Genomic DNA, 22,285 nt, shown 5'->3' on the forward strand with positions numbered 1-22,285 from the left:
TAAGGTCAAAGGGAAATTTGTGACGTTTGACTACGAGGATCAAATTAAAATGCTCCAAAATGTCTACATAGTCCAAATTTCCAACCCCGCTTTCAATTTTGAAATGGCTTCAGGCAAAAACATGCCTAAGATTTCGTGTGTCACTCACTTTTGGTTACTCACGCACAAGAGGTCATCCCTGAACAGTACACTGAATCCCTGCCAGCTGCAGTGCAAGAGGCAGTCAAACATTACTTTCTGTCAAATTGCTAGTGCACATCACTGAATATCTACTGTAGTTCATTCACTTGCACAGTATATCCTTAAGGAATTGGAGTTGAGTTTCCAAGGATTCAACAAAAATGCATACCAACCTCCCTTTGCCATATGTTCAAATTGCAATTTCAGCCTGTTCCACTTTCATGATTTTACGGTTAATTTAGTTAACTGAAATTGTCTTTGAAAAACAAGGACTTAAAAACAAGGACCAAAAAAAAAAGCAACTTCCAAAGAAAATTTAAAGACAGAAAAGCAACAGTGTTATGGAGTCGAAGTATAAGAGTAGGAGATAATGTTAAGTACCTCAAAATTGTACAGAAAATATAAAACATTTTGGTTAAATTAGCTAGTTATTTAGTAAGCGAGTTAATTTTTACATAAATGAATGAATTTGGACATATAACACCCAGTAAAAACGATTTATATAAGGCGACTTTAAAGAAACGTAGAATCTTTTTTTTTTTTTATTGTAGTCCTAACGTTGTTTTCGTTTAGCAGCTTAGCAGCATTGGCAACAAAGAGCTAGCTAGCTAATTCACATGGTGGAACATTTAGCGGCTAAAGAGCCAGATATCTCTTACATAGTTAACGTTAGTGAGGACCAAAAACAGAGCTAAAGTGAGAGTGAATATTGGACTTACGTTCATTAGAGGGGACACAAAAACAAAACCAAATAAATGCTGAATGTGTAGTTAGCTAAACAGGCAACGGTCGCAATAACGTTTCCCGCATCAACTTAAACGGTGGTAGCTAGTTGTGTTCATATGCTGTTTCCGCTGCTCCTAAGTGGCTCAAAAATCATTTATTGTAGTTTTAAACATTAAGCATTCAGTCAATTCAGGTAGTTGTTTTTAGCAAAATTAATGAACTCTGACACCCTTTAAAACATTATTAGGAGATATTAAATTCCCAGGAACATGGAAAAACATGTCACACAACCACACTGATGTACTGTATGGAGGTGACATCTCATCTCAGAGAATATAACAAGCACATGATGAAATACTGACATCTGAAGGTTTATGCCATCTGATACATGTAAGGACAAGAGGTCAGCACATGTACTACTGATATGATACGACCAGTAGTAATAGTAGGTTTAAATAGACCGACCAATATCAGGCACTCTCTTCAACAGCAACTATAATTCAACCAGAAAGAGACAAATATTAAGGTGAGCAGGCTACAGTCATGGTCTGATGTCTTGCTTATTTAAAGTTTATAAATGAATGGCATAACTTAACGTTTCTTTATCACTTGGAGTAATTTTAACAATAAAAAAAATTCATGGGTAAGCTACTTTTTAAAAGTCACTTAGCTGATCCATCATGACTAATGCTCAGGTGTCCTTGATCTTTCTACTCAAGCTTTAAGTGAAAAAAAAAAAAAAAGGTCTTCAATCTCTCTATTACTGAAACTGTCATTAAGAACTGACGTAGCAGCCTGACAGTGTGGTAATTTTAAATCTTTTTATGAGATTTAAAATGTTTGTGGTGTCACATAACAAATTCCAGTGTTAATAAAAACTTAAAGAAAAAAAAAAACAGGCAAGGTTTTCCTTTTTGAATGTGTCATGGCACCATTTATTTATTAAAGGTATGCATAACCTTCCAACTTGATCATTGTACAGAATATGTTGAACTTCATGACATTATTAGAATATCAGGCAGTCAGATCAGCATTGCCAACAGTAGCAGAAAGAATCAGTATTTCTGTCAGGAGCTAATACAGAAAGAGCATGACCGCTCCTTGTAGAAGAGAGGGAACGGGGCAAGATAGCCAAAGGCAGATGAGGAAGCATGACATAAAGAACGTAGGAGCGGATAAATAAGCATGAAAGCCACTGGGCTGTGAGGAAAAAGAGAAGGATGACACCTGTAAGTGTTCACAGGGAAAAGAAGGGGGAGAATCACACGCAAAGGAGTAGAGGAGCAGACGAAGGGCAAAATACCCCTCACAGTGAGGAAGAGTAGGAGGAGGAGGAAGAAGGAGGCAGCACGGAAATGCAACAGGACCAGATCAGAGCCCTCAGACTCTTCATTCTAGTTAATACCACACCTAGAATTTATCTGAAATTCTAGACTTTAACACAATTCAAGAGTTTTTAACACAATGGGATCTATCCATCACCAGTGCAACTCCGGCCTCTATCAGTCTGAATATATTCCTGCCATTTCATCAGGGTTACGCTAGGCTGGCGTGCTTGTATGCTAGCGTGCACTCAACACTCACACTAACCCTGTGTGACTGAAGCAGGAAAAGCAGCCAAAAAGGTAAACACCATGGCCAAAAGCATGCAAGCAATGTGGGAAACACTTTTTTAAAAAAAAATGAAAAGAAAGAAAATAAATACATCTTGGGATAAAAAAAAAAAAAAAAAATCTTAATACATTATCTTAAAATTTTCCTTTTCTTGTTTTGTGTTTCATATATATATATTCTAAACACACATCTTTGTACATTTTGGTATAAGTTCTCTTTCTTGCAGGGAGTTCAGGGGTAAATGGGAAACGGGTGTTAGATGGTAGAGGGGTGAGGTTCTGGGGCAATCCCACTTCCCTGATTGCCTTGTGCTGATGGAGGGGGGCGTGGCATCACAAAGATGACTCCTCCCTTCAAACGTTTCTGCTCACACTAAGTCTCTCATTCTCTGTGGCAACCACGGGCGACAGCGATGGAAAAAAAGGGGGCTCAGCAGTGAGAGGACAAGCTTATAGGACGTCCAGAAAGTCCAGGACACAAGAAGTAAGAACAGACTACAAGTCGGTACTTTCTCTTTGGGACCAGAACCAAAAGCTGCAGCATGGACTTCCACTATCTCTTATCTGTGGAAAAAATTGATTTGTAGGATCAGAAAAAGGATAATACAGGGAGCGATTCATATATTAAGATCTAGTGATTCATACGCTGACACTGAGCATGAATTGATTTACCTTTGCTTCCATCCGTGTCTGCTGCTGACCTCTCTGACCTTTGGCGTATTAGATTATTGTACTTGGCCTCAACCTCCTGCAGGAGAAAAACAATTCACTGTCAGTTCATACGATGAAAATGATCACTATGTGTTTATATCATACTATTATAATATGTGTGTGTGTTGAGAAGCCAACAGGGAATAAATGATAGATACCTTCAGATAGTTTAGGCTGGACTGAAGGTTTCTAAGGTGAGACAGGACCTGTCTGCTGAAAGAGGAGAGGCTGCCGGCCTGTGACGTTGAGGAAAACCTCAAATTGATGCCAGAGTCGGCAGCACACCCTTGTGAGGTGCTCAGCTGCTTCCCTGTGGTTGATGCTAAGATGTCATCATCTGTGCTGCTCTCCCCTGAGCCACCGTAACCCTCCAGGACTAAGTATCCTGCTGAGAGAATCAAAAGGAGCCATTTATAACTAATGCTGCGGAGAAAAGGTCAGGATCAGGAAATGACACAGAGCACAAATCAAACTCAATCTTACAATGACTACTTTAAGAAACATTCATGTCTAAGTACAATCTATTTAAACCTACAGTGAACTGACTGCCCAGGCTCACCATAATCTTCAGGAGAGTCGAAGAAGCCCGTGTCCCCAGAGCCCAGGTCCTGAGCCGGGTCTTCTGTCTGAGAGCTGTTCTTGTCTGAGCCGTTGTGGACCATCACCCGTGCACGGCTGTCTACGGGGGTCCGCAGAGAGGTGGTCCTGAGGAGACGAGCCCCTGTGGAGCGTTTGGTTTGCTCTGCAGCCTCCTGGGACATGAGCTGTGTTACCAACACCTGTTTTAATGCTGCCACTGAAGGACAGATGAGGGGTCGGGGTTAATGATTTTTTGAAATGCACATACAAAATCTGTGGACAGTTGGTTCATTCACTGCCCATGTAGGAGATGTTTTTGAGTTTTCTGTTGTGTATGCTTACATGTTTTCAGTGCTTCGTCCGCTCTGGAGGGAAATATGTTAAACGAGTCTCCTTCTCTGCCATCTTCGGCCACTTGGTAAGGAAGCTCTGGATCCACAAAACCTTCCTCTTCCTCTTCTTCTTCTGCCTTTACTCCCTCAAATGGATTATTACCAGGTAGAGAGCTCTGCATCGCACTTCTAGAAGCTGGACTGCTCTCTTTATCTAAGGAGGTATAATTCAAGTCAAGCCAAGTCAATTTTATTTATATTGCGCTAAATCATAACAGAAGTTATCTCAGGGCACTTTTCATTTGGAGCAGATCGAGACCGTACTCTTTATAATATTATTTAAAGAGACCCAACATTCCCCCAAGAGCAAGCACTTGGCGAACAATTACAGTTATCAGAGGAGGTATAATTAGAGAAGGATTACCTACACTCATGAGAAAAATAGAATATTTAAGTTATACGGAATAACTTTTTTTTTTCTATGAATAACTGAAGAATGAGTGGTTGCAGTTACCTGTGGACTGGGTGCTGCCGGTGGATGTGCGGTCTGGGTCTCTACTCAGCCTGGAAACACCTGCTGTAATGATCTCCACACCGTCTCTCTCCCCACTGGCACACAAGCAACATCTTATGTTAGTAACAAGCTCAAACCCTGAGAGTCATCTGATCTGGTCAAATTATAAAGAAAAGATGAAGCAACGTACTCGGTCTGAGGTAATGGTATGACGCTGTGAGGTTTGACTTTCATGGCATCAGCTCTCTGGGTGATTAGACGCTGCCACCTTGTGCAAGGACAAAAAAATAAATAAATAAAAAATTACAAATCATCAGCCCACTTAACTGGGGAATTAAAAATTAAATGAATCAGTCAAAAAGTATTTGGTCTCACATTCTCTGATCTGAGACTGTGGGCGCCATCAGCTCATAGATCTGGGCTCCATTGTCCGACATGGAAAGGACGAAAAAGGACTTGTTGTCTGGCCAGAGAGAGGGTGGACAGAAGGTTTGGGGTGCGATTAATCAGTGCTACTCTGCCCTCCATTCATGGAGCCAAAGATTTCCTGATACCGTATTCCGATCCATCAGGTTACGTTTTAGCAATTTTAAAAAGCAAGAACAGGATGATGCTTTTTACTTGTGTCTTGTAAGAGACTGGGTATTAACTGACCTGTGGCCACAGAGCGCACCAGCACAGTGTTTAGTTTGATGATGGGGCTGAAGATATGTTTAGTATCTGCGGTGCCTGCCAGGTTTTTGCTGTGGCACTTCAGGATCAGACGCTCGTCTTGTTTCTGTAGCAGAACCAGGATGTCCTCCAGGAGGAGTGTGTACAACTCTGAAAGGAGACAGAGAGGACACTTGTATTTACTGTCAAGCATGGGCAGTAGTCAACTGGATTCACATACTATACTGTATGAGCTGCTCATCAATAATCAAACACTTATAAAGCACTGATCACAAACCAATGGTCTTGTCCTTGTTCACTTTCCATGACAGTGGTCCCTCATGCACCATCGTTCTCTTCGTTAGATCCAGGTTCTGATGGAGGTGGAACAGGGAAATAAGTTAAAATAAGATCTTACTTGCTAATGGTTTATGAGCCATGTCACATAGCTCTATTTTTTTTTATCTAGCTGATATTTCAAACGGCAAATGTGGGTATAAAACAAGTGAGTACACATTAACTGAAGCTGAAAAAGGTGATGTAGATAACTCACCTTTAGCTCCAGGATCATGGGGTTGTCAGTCTGCTTTAGAGAGGAGAGGTCCAGTCTTCTCTGATAGTCCTCCAACCTCTAGAGGAAGGATGAAAAGAAACAGAGACAGAGGAAAGGGGTTGAAAAGAAGCGCTCTTTAAAAGGAAGCCACTGCCTGGGGAGCAAAGGAGGTTGTGAAAAGATATATTTTGGCATCACAGGAAAGAAGAAAGGACTTAGGATGAGACTGAAGAGGAGGAAGAGAAAAGTCCAGGGGATGGCATAAAATTGAAAGGAGATTTAAAAAAAATAAAAAATAAAAAAATAAAAAAATCACACCTGCTTGTCCTCAGAGTCCTTCACAGCCTGGTTGACGTGATTTAGGATCTTCCTACAGCAATCTGCTGCCTGCTTCACTTTGTCCTTCTCAACTGTGTTGTCTGAAAGATATTATAACATCCAATAAGAAGCAAGGCCTCCATAGTTCTGCAGGGGGCTGTCCAGCAAATTGATATTTCCTCCGTCCATTAACACGCCATCGTTCTTAAAAATTATGATAGAGCAGGGGGGCATTATGATCCTGTAATAGCTGGTTATACTTTATCATTAGTGCATTCTCTCTGTGTGAGACCCAAACCCCAGCCAGGACTAAAATGATGGACCTAATAATGGGTGAGACATTTCCCAAAATGTGCTGTACTGCTCCAGGGCCATTAAAATGATAATCTCTCTTTGTCTCTGTAATTCTCTAATGGTTGGCATGTTGCCACACAGAACCTTGCTTAAGTCTTCATTTGTTTAATTTTTAGCCGCATTTCTTCTATCTCAAGAGTTGTTTTCCATGTCTATCTACTGTATTATATTACATTCAGATTATAAAATGCAAACTAGGTGTTCCTGTATTATGTGTTTCCATGGTTACTTGCAACATGAGTAAATTAATTTTCATATTCTATTACTTGCCTCCCAGGATCTCACTGATTTGAGGATCACAGGAGAAAAAGGCTGGATACAATAACTGAACTCTACTTAAGGAGGTCATTTGCATTGCAGCCAACAAGAATTAATTTCTTGTCTAGACAATGACAACCTTCAGACCAGAAATGTTATACAACCTTACTGGTGGAGCGTGCCATACAGCTATGCATCCAGTGTGTGAACTGGGCTGCAGACAGACGAAAGTATCACTAGTCACGTTATGCGAGTCTAAAAATGTATGCAAAGGTTAAGAGAACAAGTATAATAGTGGTTTGAAGCTGTCCTTTTTAAAAGCAGATGACAATTTCTCTCCCTGTGACAGAGTCAGTGATTGACTAAGTATTTGTGACTGAGTGTGACAGACTTTGAAGTGTCTGAATAAGATTGCAAGAGGGTTCTGTCCTGCGGCCCTGCCTATAGGCATGTTGACGTTATTAAGGCCTCATGTGTGTCCACTGTATATCCCAACTAAAAAAATAAAATAAGTATAATAATCTAATCATGATATATTGGCTGAGAGTAATTTTTTACAAACATAAACACATAACATAAACAACAATCTTGATATGGATCCCTTACAATTGTGTCGGAGATACACACCGTGCAGGATATTTTACAGCTAAAAAAATGAACATGTTAGTGCTCCCTGGTGGACAAATTATGTAAAAGTGACACAATTTCTATATTACCTTAAACCTAGTTTGCGATTTCTCTACAGAAATTTCTTATTCGGCCAACATATACACCGATATATCTGCAATAAGCCTCAAGTGTCATGCCTACCATGTTCTACTACTATTCAAAACGACCAATATCTCTCTGTTATATTTTTGGTTTATTCAGTCATCTTAATTTGAATCATTATTTCATTTAGGTCCATGAACATTGTTAATATATGGACTAGTATCAAACAACATTGTGAACTTTAGCTATTTACAACATGAAGAAATCACTGCCAACTGTGGTGATTGGTAAGGAAACACTAAAGCACCTGTGTACTTGGCGATGTTGTCTAGTAGCAGAGGGTACTTGGTGAGCCGCAGCATCTCTACAGGAATGATGTCTTTAAGCTGCAGTCGGCGACACAGTCTGTTACTCTCTGCCTCCTGCAAAACAATGAAAATTACAGTTTAAGCTAACATGGTTACCAAATGTATAATTTAACAAGTATAGACAGTGAATGTGCTACACTGAATGTGGCATGGGTTTTTATTGAGAAAAGTGACAGATCTAAATATCAGTTGTTTAACTCTTCTGTGTGACACATTCTGAGCATTTCATTCAGTACAGTGTCGAATTAGACAACTGAAAGCTTAAACTAATTTTCAACTTTTATCTCTGTTGAATAACAGTTTTCTGCAATATTTGAGCATAATGTCCGTACCTGGATGAACGAAGTGAACCTTGAGTCTTTCTTCTGCTTGGTCTTGATGATCTCCAGAGCAAAAGGCTGGTTACTGCAGAACGTCCCCACTGCCTGCTTGATCTTCTCTTCCTCTCCACCACTGAACTGTAACCACCCAACCCAAGACAGGACGGAGCAGAGACTCATCAGTCACTTAGTCGATCTGGGTCAGGGGTAGTCGCCATGGAAATGCCTAGTATTTAACCACTACGATGAGCAGTAACTCCCAGAAGGGGGCAAGGCTTAAGCCCTCATAGCAGAGACAACTTAAGTTTAAATGTAAACTAGATCAATGCTTAGCCCCTTGGGACTATTTACCCTACTTATCCCCCATAGAGACATTTTAGATCAGGCTGCCGGCTGATACGTGGCTACCTCACATCTAATGTATTACACATGATATCAAGATGCAGAGATGTCAGCCAAATCTAGGGCACTGTCTGACATAACCATTTACTAAGGAACAGGCTTCAATTTCACTCGCTTGCTTCGACTGTGATAACATTTCTTGTTACTGAGGAGGGCAGAGTTGTTCTTCTGTGCCATGTTTAAGGTTTTGTCATCCAGGATTTTACTATAGAATTTAAGGAATTAATATTAAGTATGAAAAAATTGCCAATAACCCCTTTTCTATCATATAAACTGAACATGACCACTTTCCTCTTCATATGACATGTCAAAATAAACAGAGGTTAGGCTGAGTTAAGCAATCTCATGCCAAGATCAACATTTTTTGACTCGCTACAAAGCAATTTCAGGCAACAGTTCAATTCCTTTGTGCACGATACATTTTTTTCCTACCACAACAGTCATCTTGAAATGTATTCAATATAAAAAAACGTTTGAAGAAAAATAAATACATTTCAGTCTGAGAATTGTACTCACCCAAGAGAGCAAGTCATCTCCTATCTGATCAATTACTGAAGACTCATTTCTCTTCCGAATGGCTGCCATTTGCTCCAGTATTGAAACTGAAATTCAAAGGGGAAAGACCAATGGACAGTCAGTATGTGTACTTGTGTTTGTGTGTGTATACGTGTGTGTGTGTGTGTGTGTGTGTGTGTGTGTGTGTGTGTGTGTGTGTGTGTGTGTGTGTCTGTAAGATAACAACGATGGAGAATGCAACACAAAAATGTGAGGGTGCTGTGTGGATGCACAGTTTACGATCTATATGTTATCATTCTGTTGTAGGTTTTTCCTTTATTCTAACTCTCACTACCTTACTTTGATTTTTGTTTATAAATTATAATTTTTGACGGATTTCAGGATGTCTGTGTTTGTTTGTAGGTTTACCATGCAGCTGTAGAATCTCTTCCAGGTTGGTGAAGATGTTCTTGATGTCAGCAGGAGGCAGTATGGCCTCTTTGGAGAGCTTCTGGTAGAAAATATGGTCCAAAACTCTCAGCATCCGCACATGTGCACGCTCTGTGTAAAAAAGCTCTGCAGACATGATGCAAGATGTTAATATAAGATGGCAGATCATTTGCACAGCTCAACATGATGTACATTTGACAGCGACTTGGGTGGGATCCCAGCAAATGCTCTGCATATGTCTCTCTTCTCCTCAGTATATACTACTGTACATCATGCGGAAGGTGAACCTCACATATTCTTTGAGAAATAGAAATGCGGCTTTAATGAATTGTGCAATGTCATCTTCTCACCATTGATTACTTCCTGTCTCTTGATTTCATGAGGCCGGAGAACCGCTAGGACTTCTCGCCCCACCAGCTGTTGCCAGTTTGGGGGGTCATGCTCAGAGTCTGTTCCCTGGTCGTCTTCACTCTGGACATCAGCAGCACCCAGTCCCTCAAGCCTAGGGCAAGACAGAAAGTTATCTTTTCATGTTGCTAATGAAAACTGTCCGCTGTGGATCACCGCTTCTTCTTTTTTTTTTTTAAGATAGAATTAAATATGAAAAGTCAAAATGATTGTGTTCCCTACCTTCTTATGGCCTTTGGTGTTCCCTCGTGGGCTCTACAACAAATATTAACAGAAAAATCAATGTTATAAATAAATATTCTCTATGTAAGGAAGCAAACGTTTTGCTGAAAATTTGACCATAAATGCACCTGTCGCTTTCTCTGTCATCCTCCTGCAGTTGGTCCAGGCTGTAAATGTCAAAGTGCGAAGCAGGGTACGGTAACCCATCTAGAGGGTCGGACTGAAGGCCGTCACTCAGCCTGGAGGGGCCTGAGGTCGGAGTCCCCCCTGAGATACAAGTAGCAAGTTAGAAGCTATCACTTTCTGTTTCTTTTTCTTGTACTGATGTATTTAATTCATTTTTTCACTAGCTCACCCATATCAGCATCTCGGCTAGTGTCTGAGCTATAGCTGGCACTGTTTGGGGATGAGGTGTTGACAGACATGGAGTGAGTGAGTTCAGAGCCCTCGCTTGATTGGCTGCCTCTTAGACGACCAGGTTCCGTGTGCTCACTTGCCCCCAGTGTAGGCTGAGAAAACTGTTTCTGAGGCCGGGGGCGTCCATCCACGGCTTTACCAACTAAATATAGAGAGAAGTGTCAACATTTAAAAAAAATAAATAAATAGTTTTAGAAGTAGATTAATAATCATATCTTACATAAAAGCCCCAACTCACCTGGCCCTGCTTCAATGCGGCTGGGTCGACGCTGAGGTCCAAGGATACTGGGAAATCTGGGTTTCTTCACCTTTTCTTCTCCTTCCTTTTCTGTCTTGATGCTTTTCTGTATTTTATCAAAAACAAGAGAAGACAATGTATCAGGCAGGTAATAAAGAGAAAGAGAGAAGGCCCACATTGCAGAGATGGATATAAAGTACCTTGATCTTGGGGAGAAAGTTGATCCGGACTCGTTTGGACTCCAGACTGCGAGGTTCCTTGACCCTCACACCAAGGTGCTTCATGTATGTATAGATGACATACTGCATTGTAGTGCTAAATGACAACAAACATTTCTGAATTATAACTAACAAAACAACAGAATGCTAAAATTTGAAGAGAGTAAGAGTCCATATTATGACTTGTACCATATGTCATACCAGTCATTCTCATACAATTTCTACACAAACCATCTGGTCTGTGCTGTGACCATATGGCATTTCAAACTAAACTGTTTGAATCAGTCCCACGTTTGAATTATTTAATGTAACCTTATTGCATTAATTACATGTTTTCTTTCAGAGACTGACTGAGTCCTTTTTTTATAAACTGTGGGGGAAGCAGAATGTGGCTTGGATGACACCAATATATTACTCTGTGATCTTGGTTGATACAGCAAAGAACATACTTTAAGAGTCAAAATCTAAACACAAATATGTTGTGACACGGTAATTGATGATAATGCCATGCGCACACACATGGTTCGAGGGGCCGTGATACCCCCTTGCAGGCATAAATGATCTCCTTCATACGCTTTTCATATCAATCAACCAAATGCTCCACAAGATCATTTTGCTTACCATTTCTCTTCCTCTGTGGTCTGAGTAGTTAACCTATAAACAATACAAAGAAGAAAAAGTGTTTTAGTGGCTAGTAATGGTTAGAAAACGTGTGTGTTACGTGACTGTGTGTGCATGTGCTACTTACAGGATATCCTCTATCTTGGTGATGATGTTTTCAGCATATGACCGCTCTCTCTCCAGAGTGACACGGTCTATGACTCGCTCTTGGTCCAGTCTCGCCAATTCTACTTCAGCCACCGTTAGGCCCATACTGCGCTTCTGCCTACATGTACCAACAACATAATGCCTCAGCAAAAATGGCTAAATACAAGGCACTGTACTGAGCAAGATTTTTTTTATTTTTATTTCCTTGATGTGAGAACTAAACAAATTCTCAAGTTCTGCAATTAATCCGAACTTACCAAACCATGGAAAATAAAAATTCAGAGTTGACAAGTTTACCTGAAATCCTCAAGGTTCTTCTGAATGTCAGGGAGCAGAGAGTCCTGGAGTGTTTGAACATGTTGTCTGTTTATTTCCTCTGGGATCAGTTCAGTCCGCCGCCGGTCTGCAAACACGTGCACACACACTCACATTCACTGTACACCAAGTATAAAGGGATTGTGGCTTGTGCACACTAAATAGGTGATATTACGACTTAACAATACATTCCAAACCAAATTGGTTGGCCAAATTGTTTAAGTGAGCCAACAGAAGCGCAAAAGGTGATTGTACCAAAAAATCCCCTGCTCAAAATGACATTGGGCAGACAACCAAATGAAGCAAAAACACAGCATGAAATACTTACCAAGATCGGCAGAGATGGATTCAGGAACAGCAACTTTCAGATTCTGTAACAAAAATTTGAGACAGTTTCAAATGATATGAAATGTCAATGTGAATGCAAATTATACAGCACGCCACTCATGAACATGTCAACATGACATCACTTATGTATGTTGTGACAACCATCAGTAACACATACAGTATATCACCTTATTCTTACTCGTAAATTTAACAATTCTGTGGTAATTGTGAAAATGCTACATTTTTTGGTCATGTGGCTCATTCTATGTTTTTTCAAAAATCTCATCACTGGTGTTTCAGTTGTTGTGCAGGATATAACGACAACGACGATAACAACAACAACAGACCTGTTGAGGCCTGCTGTGTTCCCCATATTTCACTCTGGCGAACAAAAACTGTACTTACCGCTCCCCGGTCAATGAAGAAGGTGTGGAGGTCCATAAACACCCGTCTGGTCTCTTTGGAGTTGGTCTGCTTGTAGAGGTCAGCATAGAGGTAGCACAACTGGGGACACGAAATTAGGAGTCATAAAAAATAGTGATCTGTAGAGTTTGCTGGGTTTAATACAAAATTAATATGTAAAAGAGTTTTAACAAGGTGTGCAGGAAGTGGGTCTTACCACAGGAGCAGGGTCAAACTGAGAGATGACATGGTGAAGGAAGGCTGAGAGGTGGGCGGGGCGAGACTTGAGCTGCTCAATGCTGTTAAAGCTGTTACACTGGCCATTTGTCTGAAACAAATTTAGTACAACAATTTGCAATCTTACAAAAAATTTTACTCTAAATGTCCCAACACAGTTAGGTTTGATTACTAAAGAGAGCCAGGCCTTTGATAAAATATTCTGTATCTGTCAGCTGTGTTTAGTTATATTACGAAAGACATAGATGTTAACGTTGCCCTGTGGTAAAATACCTGTTCCTGGTCTGAATCAAAATAGTCGTCCTCAGCTCCAATGATTTGTGAGACGAGACGAGAAGAGGAGGGACTGCTGACTGTGGTAGGGGACAGAGAGTCCTGGGGACAAGACAGTGATAAATTGTGAAATTACTTTTTTGTCATAAATAAAAGCTTAGTTTGGACAATTGTAATCCACTGATCTGGTATACGTGCACTGACAGCCATGCACTTTGAGTTTTTGTCAAACATATCTGCTTGCACCATCAAAAGGAGTGAATAGGTAAATATTTTGAGGAGAATTTGTACAAGCCCACAGAGTATAGCTACCAGGTCAGTGGCGTCCTCTGCCTCTGGGGAGTGGCAGGAGTTGAAGCTGTTCCTGGGTGTGCACTTTGGGCTGGGGCAGGATGACTCTCTTGGACACATACTGTCCGGAGATCCAGGCCCAAATCTGTGAGATATCTGGAGGTGGGATGGAACAAAACATTACATTCTCAAGCAGTCTCAATTTAACAAAAGAAATCACCAGGAAAACTGAACAACTGTTGCCAAATAATTTGTTTAGTTAGTATACATGACCAACAATATTTTGCAGGGCTAATTAGAACCGATTCAATACCTTTAGCATTATGCCTAGAATCTAATGTCTTACAACTTGCCTAGTCTTGGAATCAAAGTTTAATATGAAGTACAGAGGAAATTTTAAATTGTGTTGTTTAGGTGATAACTTACAGGAGTGCTGCTCCAGGACAGGTCTGTACTGTTGTCTCCCTTAGAGGTGAGAGTGTGCTCTGTCTCAAAAATGCTACCATCATCTGCATCACCACCTGGAACAGCCTCCTAAGGATTTATGTAAACACAACATTTGTTACTAATTATGAACAACTTTATTACATAACAGGATTTACAAAGTCAAAATTAAACATGTTTTAACAAAGACAATGGCTAAGAGCAAACTAGCAGGCTACAATGGGAATATTTAATACATGTATGACTAAATCAGTATTTAAAGAGTGTAATTTCATTAAATATAACTTTGTATTAAAATTCAGAGAGCAGACTAGTATGTTGATGCACACAAGACAAGGCTCAGTGAGCGATAAAATAAACTGTAACACAGACACAAAAGAGTGGCTTCCCACAGAGAAAGCGTAATCCTTTGATAAGATTAGGATTATTGTTTGTCTGGAACTATCCCTAAATGCTCTACACAAAATCATACAAAGACCGCTTGGATGTTGGTGGGAGATCAGTGTCCCTAGATACCCTATTCTGTGGGCTAAATGTACAAGTTAGTTAGTTGAAGGGGGTTATTTGCTTTACCTGTGTTGCCCCAGTGGCCTTGAAGAGCTGACCCTGCAGCTGAGGAATGTGTTTTTTAGCTTCCTGGATGTCTTTCAGTAGTTTGGGGGAGGGGTTCTTGCTGTACTCCTCCTTCATGGCCTAGACAGCAAGAGGGGTGGAATCAAAACAAGGAATCAGTACCAGTAGTGCTCTTTGATGTGTGTATAATCAGGAAAGTGAAATTCTACATATGTATACTGTAGCATGAATCGTGGGTATTTTTAAGAAAATACTGTCTGAAAATCGGTGCATGAAAAACAGTCCATATAATCAACTGTGCACCTAGTACCTGCCTCCTACCCAAACACAATGTTCTATTTAAGGACAGATGAGAGATGATCCTTTTATTTTCAATACAGATAACAAAACATACCTTAACAAAATTTAAATATACACAACCGTGGAATAAAGTGTGCAAATCACCTTGCTATTTCCAACTCCTACCAAGGAAAACAGTGTTACAATAGAGAAAAGACAGTAATTGACAGTGATTGTTATGCTAACCTGCAGCTCCTGCTGCTCTTTTGAGAGCATCCTTTGCAAGATATCAATCTTCTGGTTGCAGACACTGCTATTTTCATCCTTTGAGAAAAAAAAAAGAAAAGCGAAGTGGAAAAGCAAACGGAAGAACTGTTAATCAGACGAGAAGCATTCAAGCAAATATTACATCTACATAATCCAGATGCATTTACAGAAAAAATGTAAGAAAGGATGAGATACAGAGAAACCACCACAAAAATAAGACCATATTTAGAAAGAAGAGGAATACATGGATAAGACATGGAAAATCCCCAAGAGGATGAGGAAGGAGGAAGAGGGATGACAACGGAAGGGACATTTGTGGAGACAAGTAATAGAAAGAGGGCATCAGTAGTAACTGATGTCATTTTGTACCCATGGTGGTTGCGTGGAGGGTAGGCGGTCCTGAGGACTGTAGGGGCGTTCTGCTGCTGGAGAGTTTGGAGAGGAAATGCTAACGCCCAACATTTCGGACTCTGCTTCAGACAAAGGGATCTGGGCGAGCCCTGGAGGGCGCCCCAACACTGTGAGGGCCACATAGGAGCCCGCTAGAGAAGAAAAACAAAGGGATGTGTCAGTTTTACTTTAAGATTTATTTTTAAAATGCAGATTTTGCTTAAAAATAGACAGAGGAACTTACATTTGATTAGCTTCACCACTTCAATGTGATTAGAATGTGTAACAAGTGTCCCGTTAACCTGGAAGACAGCAATGGTACTATAAATGAGAACTAAAAGACAGATATAGAAGTCCAAAACCTCCCACTATAGGCCCACATTTACAGTTTGATATTTCACTCAATTTTTAGATACAGTAGAAAGAGCAGAAATAGTGATTGACCAGAAGGTGGCATCCTAGAGCCTCTGCACTGATCATTGACTAGAAAACAGTGACGTCAGCAGTTTAAAGACATGGAGGCAGATGAACACAATACCTTGATGATCCTGTCTCCTGTCTGAACACCTGCCCGCATAGCAGCCCCATCTGGCAAACACAGAAGAGAAAGAGCATTAGAGCAAGAGAAGAGGAGAGGAAAGAAATAAAAAAAATGGAAGAATGAAATGAATGCAAGAGAAATCAGAGGGAAAATACAAAAGACAGGCAGTTTCATGGTGCAATTATTGATATTTCTGCACAATGAGTAAGACATATAGCCTTGACAGACCAGATGTTGCAAAGTGACTATTTGAGTTCTATTTTCAAAGACCATAACAGTGGTTATATTATGAGAAGGACCTGTTTCACAGCTCCACCCCAAACAAAGGGATTTAGGCATGAGACAGGTTATTATGAAATCCAGGTCTGACTCTACAGTCAGCAGCATACAGCAGAAGTATTTTGTAAACCAAATACAGTTTTTCGAATACACTGCTTATGATGTGCATTCTGGGTTTTCAGTTTTATATTTGTGTGGAAATTCTAACCAGTGCCACTGAACTAAGGACATAATCTTGTCTGATCAGTCAGTCTAAAAGTAGAAGGACAGGTCAGACTGGTAACTTGTTCCCAAATGATATGTATATGTGAATAGATATTTGGATTTTATCAGTTTCGGAGCAACCAAAACAGTAAGTTTCATCACGGCGGGCTGACAGACAAGGGCTTAGTTAGACTTCACTTTGCTTGTGTTAAACCTAAACACAAGTATGAACAGGAAAAGCTGCAGCAAGATTAAAGATACATTTTGTTTGCTACTCAGTTTACAATGAAATGAAAAAGAAGTTGCATATATTATTCAGATGAAACTAAGTAGACTGCTCTATGTCTTGAGTCAGTAAAAAGAGCACAAATGCAGAGCCATACAGGGATAGCTAAACACTGCCAAGCACTGATGACAGTGCAACAAAAGTCCTCGATCAGTTCCTTCCTCTTCTGTCTCTCTCCACTACTGTACAGACACTACTGTTTTCTGTGGCTTGATAACAGCCCACATCACCCTCTACAGACAGCGAGGGACTGCCTGGGACTGCGTAAGTATCCTGTCAAAGTCACCTCGTTAAAAGACAACTTGATAAAGCAGAAGCTGAAGCTAATGTGAAACTACTGAGGAGGAAATATACAGTAAAAGGCTTCACTACTCTAAGTAAGTGCCAGAGAGGTGGTGGTGGTTGCTAAGTCCCAGTTACCCCTCATATCTGTGAGTTCAAAGTAAACTACCATGACAGTTTGATGTCAGCGCATGAAAAGGAGCCCACATCTCAATTACAATGGCTTACACCAAAAGTAGTCATTGCAATAACATCCTTTTCTTCTTCCTCCTAAGTTTGAGGCTCCACCTTACCTTCTTTGACAAGCTGCACAAACACTGGGTTGTCACCACTGACAGTGAGCCCAAAGCCATTTTCATCTTTCTGGATGATTACACATCGCTGGACCAGACCTGCAAGTGAGACAGACAGGACAGAAAAACATAACAGTGTCTTCAAAAGGACCAGGAAGTCACTAAAATCACAAAGTAAAATTTACTTAACTCCCTTAAGTCAGTGCGTCAACTACAAACATAAAAATAAAACTAAACCTCATCCTTGTACTCAAAATCAAAATATGATCTAAAATAACTTGAAACATGTATTGTAAAGGGATTGTTTGTTGTTGAACAGTCCAGGTATGAGCTGTGCAAAAATTGGGTTTCACGAGAGCAGAAGGGAGTAGACACCTCATTTAAAGGATGGGTTCAATTTTCTTTAAGTTTATCTTACAACAAAACTCACATTCTTATATGTACATTAAAAGAAATATTGGTCTCTGTATTCGTTCCTCCTCCAAGAGATTTATCCCCCCCCTCGTCACTTATAATGGAATTGCTTTAAAAAGGGATCTTTTTGCAGACAGTATAGACAAGAGGAATGATCAATAATGCTTTTAGTGTACATTTGGCCATATGAGTATTGTCTTGAGACACACTTGAAAAACTGTGAATCTATCCTTTAACATATCAGTAGATAACTCATCCTCAGTCTAGACACTGATGTCAGGATAACAAGCAGCATGTAAAATAAAGATAGCTTGTTCTAAGGTTTGCCAGAAAACATTTAAAGAGCTAAACTTTTAGTGGTGATTTTTTCTGACATAATATTAAAAAAATAATTTACTTAACAAAAATTAATAATAAATAATACATTAATAAAGGATTACTAAATCCTTTTTTTTTTAAATGTTAATTTTTTTGATGAACCCAGACACTTTTGCTTGTTGTCTAACAGGCCAGAAGGAGGAACGTTACTTTTCAGGTTCTTTATGCGGTGTTTCATTAGCGAGATGAGAGATGAGAGATGAGAGATGAGAACTTCTCTAATGTCTGGCCAACACTGACTAGACTGAAAGGACAGTACACACAAATGGAAACACAATACAAGGAATGCAAATTACTTAAACAGAAAAAAATGTTGTCTTCGTGTTATTAAAAACTAGAAGTGAGTTGATTTTCCATTATTAGCAAGCTATCTTAAAACATCTCTATTTATAAGAGGCCCAGACTGAGGGAGGTGACCCTTGAACTGGTTTTTTTGTTGTGTCCGAGATTTCCTGATCAGTGCAGCATCAACCAGAGAGGTGAGTCGATCGATAAAGAGAGTGGTGGGGTGGGGGTTGGAGAGTGGAAGGAACAGGAGCTAATACACAGAGAGCGGTTAGGGGGGCCAAAAGCCCCATGCTGGGGGGAAGGGAGTAGAGAGGGGGTTAGGTAGAGCTAAGTAAGCAGGGGGAAGGGAAAGGGGGAGAGGGCAGGGGTGTCAAGAAAACAGATGAACCCACATGGGTTAAAGGGCTGGTGTGAATTTGCCTCTAATATTGATCTTTTGCTTTTTCATACACAAAACAGTATTTTAGAGACCTTTGGTTGGTATTTATAAATGAAGAGTGGCAGTACGGACACTGGTCAGGTTAATCCATCTAAACTAATGTATTATTCAGGAGGTGCTGATCCGTAATCAGCACCCTTTCCTTAAACACAGGGAAATTTACTCTAGAGAATAAACTGACCTTTAATACTGACAGAGTACCTTTAGCACCACAATCACAAAAAGAAGAAGCCTAAGTCATTAGAATACCACATACAAAGGTCAGACTACTTTTCTTAAATATAAAGGTCTGACTATTTAGAGCTTCAAATGTGATAATGGGTTTTCATCTGGGAATTTCCTCAGTTCTAGTTTGTTGCAAGACCAGACACAAAGAGAAGAAAGTACACAAACTTGCTTTGTTGAATATGACAGTAGAAGCTTATCTTCATAAACTGTGTCGTAGAGAGAGATTAGACTGTCATCAGCAGAAACTGGCATTTCTGACAGCTGCCTTAAGAATCTGTTTTGTCAATTCACTGCTTGTGAGGCCAGGCACCCACCAGAGGTCATTTGGTAGGAAATATCACATTATCTGACAATTTCTGTCCCAATTTCTGTGCCGTTGTGGCCAACAACGGTGAAAATGTGAAAAAGTGTCAGATGATCTAAGAAGCACGAGAGAGCAGTTGAAATGGGTTATACTGACACTCTCAGTCTACTAACATGTGGATTCTGAAAACAAGTCACTAAACCCATTGTTCAGTGGGCACTTGACTTTTCTCTAAGCAGAAGTACGTCCCTGTAAGCATGTATGTGTTATTCGCTGTGTGAGCTTTATTTTTAATAACATTTAGATGATGACTTAACTGAAGAATTACATAAATATTGGGATCTGACTCAAGTGTGGGATTACAGTTAAAAGTAAACGGTTGAACTGCATCCTGGTAATCCAAAATCTATCATTTAATTTATACTGACCACAGCTGCTAAGGTCTTATACAATGAATTCCAATAGTCATAATTCTTCAGTTACTAAAACATCCATGGATTAAGATGGAAGTGATGTATTTAGCGGTATTTTTGCCAAAACAAATATGACTTGAGTTTACTAGGTATACAGATAGACAACAGAAAAGATGTGATTTGAATAGTTTGTATTATCTTTGAAATTTTTAAAAGCCAAACATCTAACAACCAATTAATCACTGAGCCAGTTGTACTGATCAACAACAAGTACACAAACAAAAATTGTGGTTATTGGAAACAGAAACGTCATCTACACATAATCATGGGAATGCATGCTTTGCACGGGCATGAACCACTGTCATCCTATGGAGAATGATAATGCCATATCTTGCAGCAGTGATACACTGGGCACTATGCACTGTTCAGATTTTACACTTTGGTGTGGTGCTCAAAGATATAATTATTTAAGACATAAACCCATTTACTACTGACATTTCAAAGTAGCGCCGAAGTGACTTATCAATCAACATTTTTCAAGCAAAGATGCCAAATACTCAATTGCTCCAGTTTCTCAGTTATAAGGATTTGTTAGTTTTCTTTGTCTTATTTGTGAGTAAACTAAATTTCTCAGTTATGGAATTTTGGTCAAACAAAACAAGCAATGCCTTCAAAAAGAAATTTTAAGACACCACTTATTCACCCTATTAACTATTTTCTGACAGTCGATAGACCAAATAATCAGCAGATTAATCAATAATTAAAATAATTGTTAGTTGCGGCCCTATGTCAAAGCACATCCAGTCAAGTTTTAGCTGTCGGAGAGTGTAAACGTGGATAAAATGTCTCTCAGTTTTCAGACATAGTCTGGTAATTTATTCCAATTTAAACTGTGTATTGATTTTTCTTCAGCATGAATTTATATGTCCTTGTATACAAAGCAGTTAACTCATATGTTGATGGATCCCAGTTGAGTGATCTCTTGGCACTGATTAGCACCCAACTCAGAGAGGCATGCATCTCAGACCTCTGAACACACAGCTTAATGTTATAATTATTAAAAATAAACAAAATAAACAGAACTCTTTTGCTATCACTCTGTTTAAAACAGACACTGAGTGGCAATTTCACACCAGGGTCTGAAGCATGTATAGATGCAGCTGTCACACCAGCCATTCCAGCAGGGGCATCTTACCACAGGACTCAGGCTTCCCCTCTGCTAGCACACTGCTGCTGCCACTCTTCTGCACCACCAGAGCTTCTGCTCACAGCCCCCACCACGCAGACCACAGCACAGACAGCAGAGCAGCAAACAAACACACATACACACACGCGCACACACATACAAAACAAGAACCAACACAAGGAAAGGAAACAAAAAAACAGGAAAGAGAAAATCATGAAGGAGAAACAATCATGGGAGAAGAAAAATTAAATGAACCAACAGGTAGTTTAATAAAACATAATGGTTGGGATAGGCAGGAGAGCAGCCACTAAAAATGAATGAAGGCTTGGTTTTTGCTGAAAGTGCCCTTTTTAAAATACCTCCACTCCTATAGATGTCACTCTACCATTTCATTGTGAGTGTCAGGGGCCATATTTTTCTGAATTTTGTATCCTGCACTCAAAATCAATATTTTGAGAGGTTTAAGAGCAGTTTAGAGTTAAAGAAACAAAAAACAAAAAATTCACCAGAAAACATAGTAAGCTATAACTGGCCAGGATCACATGTTGGCTTTCCACAAAATATTGTTGTTATTGTTTTATTATTATAAAATATTGTGCTAATAATACATTGGCCATACCTAACTGGACACTGCAATTGTGCCTCCATATCAGGGGTTTGGTATACTCAATTTGCAATCAATTTTAGTATGCTGAATACTTAGCTGGTGCAACTGCAGTTATACTCAGTGCAATTTCAAGTGTATCTTTCCACCCAAGGGTGTTTTTAACAAGCTGCAGCAAAGGAGATGACGCAAAAAAAAAAAAAAAGGAATTCCAAAACAATGTTGCACCTTGTAAGGGGGGGAGGAACCGTTCTTGGCCCAATTATTAAATTAAGTAGACTAAATAATAATAAATAAAAAATGTCCAGTATATTATAAGCTTAAGCTTACTTACTGCACATATCTGTTCTTTTGAAAACATGTGAATCTCATACATTAGTTTTAACATCCATTTCCAGAGTATCTGACTACTCCTGCCCACCCCTAATAATCCCAAACCACTTTGAAACTATGACAGAAAAGGTAACCAGGAGAAAATCTGGGAAAAGATTCATGCAACTTTCAGATAACTAAAAAGAGACAAACAGAAATATTAACTAACA

The 22,285-nt window shown here is 39.7% G+C and overlaps 1 protein-coding gene across 3 annotated transcripts in view; it reads right to left on the reverse strand.

Moving 5' to 3' along the window:
* Positions 1-1,811: 1,811 nt before the first annotated feature.
* arhgef12a (Rho guanine nucleotide exchange factor (GEF) 12a) overlaps positions 1,812-22,285 on the reverse strand; it is a 37,588-nt gene continuing 17,114 nt past the window's right edge. Inside the window, exons 5-42 of one of the 3 annotated variants that reach the window (XM_040130743.1) lie at positions 21,149-21,214; positions 17,490-17,588; positions 16,143-16,192; positions 15,849-15,906; positions 15,584-15,756; positions 15,194-15,271; positions 14,669-14,788; positions 14,078-14,185; positions 13,673-13,807; positions 13,361-13,462; positions 13,068-13,178; positions 12,854-12,952; positions 12,450-12,492; positions 12,104-12,209; positions 11,787-11,924; positions 11,660-11,692; positions 11,021-11,135; positions 10,821-10,926; positions 10,521-10,724; positions 10,294-10,432; positions 10,166-10,198; positions 9,886-10,037; positions 9,515-9,661; positions 9,107-9,192; positions 8,201-8,326; positions 7,808-7,922; positions 6,178-6,278; positions 5,860-5,937; positions 5,605-5,680; positions 5,310-5,477; positions 5,031-5,118; positions 4,846-4,923; positions 4,656-4,750; positions 4,152-4,355; positions 3,790-4,026; positions 3,389-3,615; positions 3,192-3,267; positions 1,812-3,083 (exon numbers count right to left, since the gene is read on the reverse strand). In XM_040130743.1, the coding sequence (XP_039986677.1) occupies positions 3,073-3,083; positions 3,192-3,267; positions 3,389-3,615; positions 3,790-4,026; positions 4,152-4,355; positions 4,656-4,750; positions 4,846-4,923; positions 5,031-5,118; positions 5,310-5,477; positions 5,605-5,680; positions 5,860-5,937; positions 6,178-6,278; positions 7,808-7,922; positions 8,201-8,326; positions 9,107-9,192; positions 9,515-9,661; positions 9,886-10,037; positions 10,166-10,198; positions 10,294-10,432; positions 10,521-10,724; positions 10,821-10,926; positions 11,021-11,135; positions 11,660-11,692; positions 11,787-11,924; positions 12,104-12,209; positions 12,450-12,492; positions 12,854-12,952; positions 13,068-13,178; positions 13,361-13,462; positions 13,673-13,807; positions 14,078-14,185; positions 14,669-14,788; positions 15,194-15,271; positions 15,584-15,756; positions 15,849-15,906; positions 16,143-16,192; positions 17,490-17,588; positions 21,149-21,214 (4,181 nt within the window). In that variant the 3' untranslated portion in view covers positions 1,812-3,072. Of the gene's footprint in view, positions 3,084-3,191; positions 3,268-3,388; positions 3,619-3,789; positions 4,027-4,151; positions 4,356-4,655; positions 4,751-4,845; positions 4,924-5,030; positions 5,119-5,309; positions 5,478-5,604; positions 5,681-5,859; positions 5,938-6,177; positions 6,279-7,807; positions 7,923-8,200; positions 8,327-9,106; positions 9,193-9,514; positions 9,662-9,885; positions 10,038-10,165; positions 10,199-10,293; positions 10,433-10,520; positions 10,725-10,820; positions 10,927-11,020; positions 11,136-11,659; positions 11,693-11,786; positions 11,925-12,103; positions 12,210-12,449; positions 12,493-12,853; positions 12,953-13,067; positions 13,179-13,360; positions 13,463-13,672; positions 13,808-14,077; positions 14,186-14,668; positions 14,789-15,193; positions 15,272-15,583; positions 15,757-15,848; positions 15,907-16,142; positions 16,193-17,489; positions 17,589-21,148; positions 21,215-22,285 lie in introns of all 3 variants that reach the window. The other 2 variants (XM_040130742.1, XM_040130744.1) reach the window with 2 other exon arrangements.

This window comes from Xiphias gladius, chromosome 7 (assembly GCF_016859285.1).
Source record: "Xiphias gladius isolate SHS-SW01 ecotype Sanya breed wild chromosome 7, ASM1685928v1, whole genome shotgun sequence".
NCBI classification, from domain to species: domain Eukaryota; kingdom Metazoa; phylum Chordata; class Actinopteri; order Istiophoriformes; family Xiphiidae; genus Xiphias; species Xiphias gladius.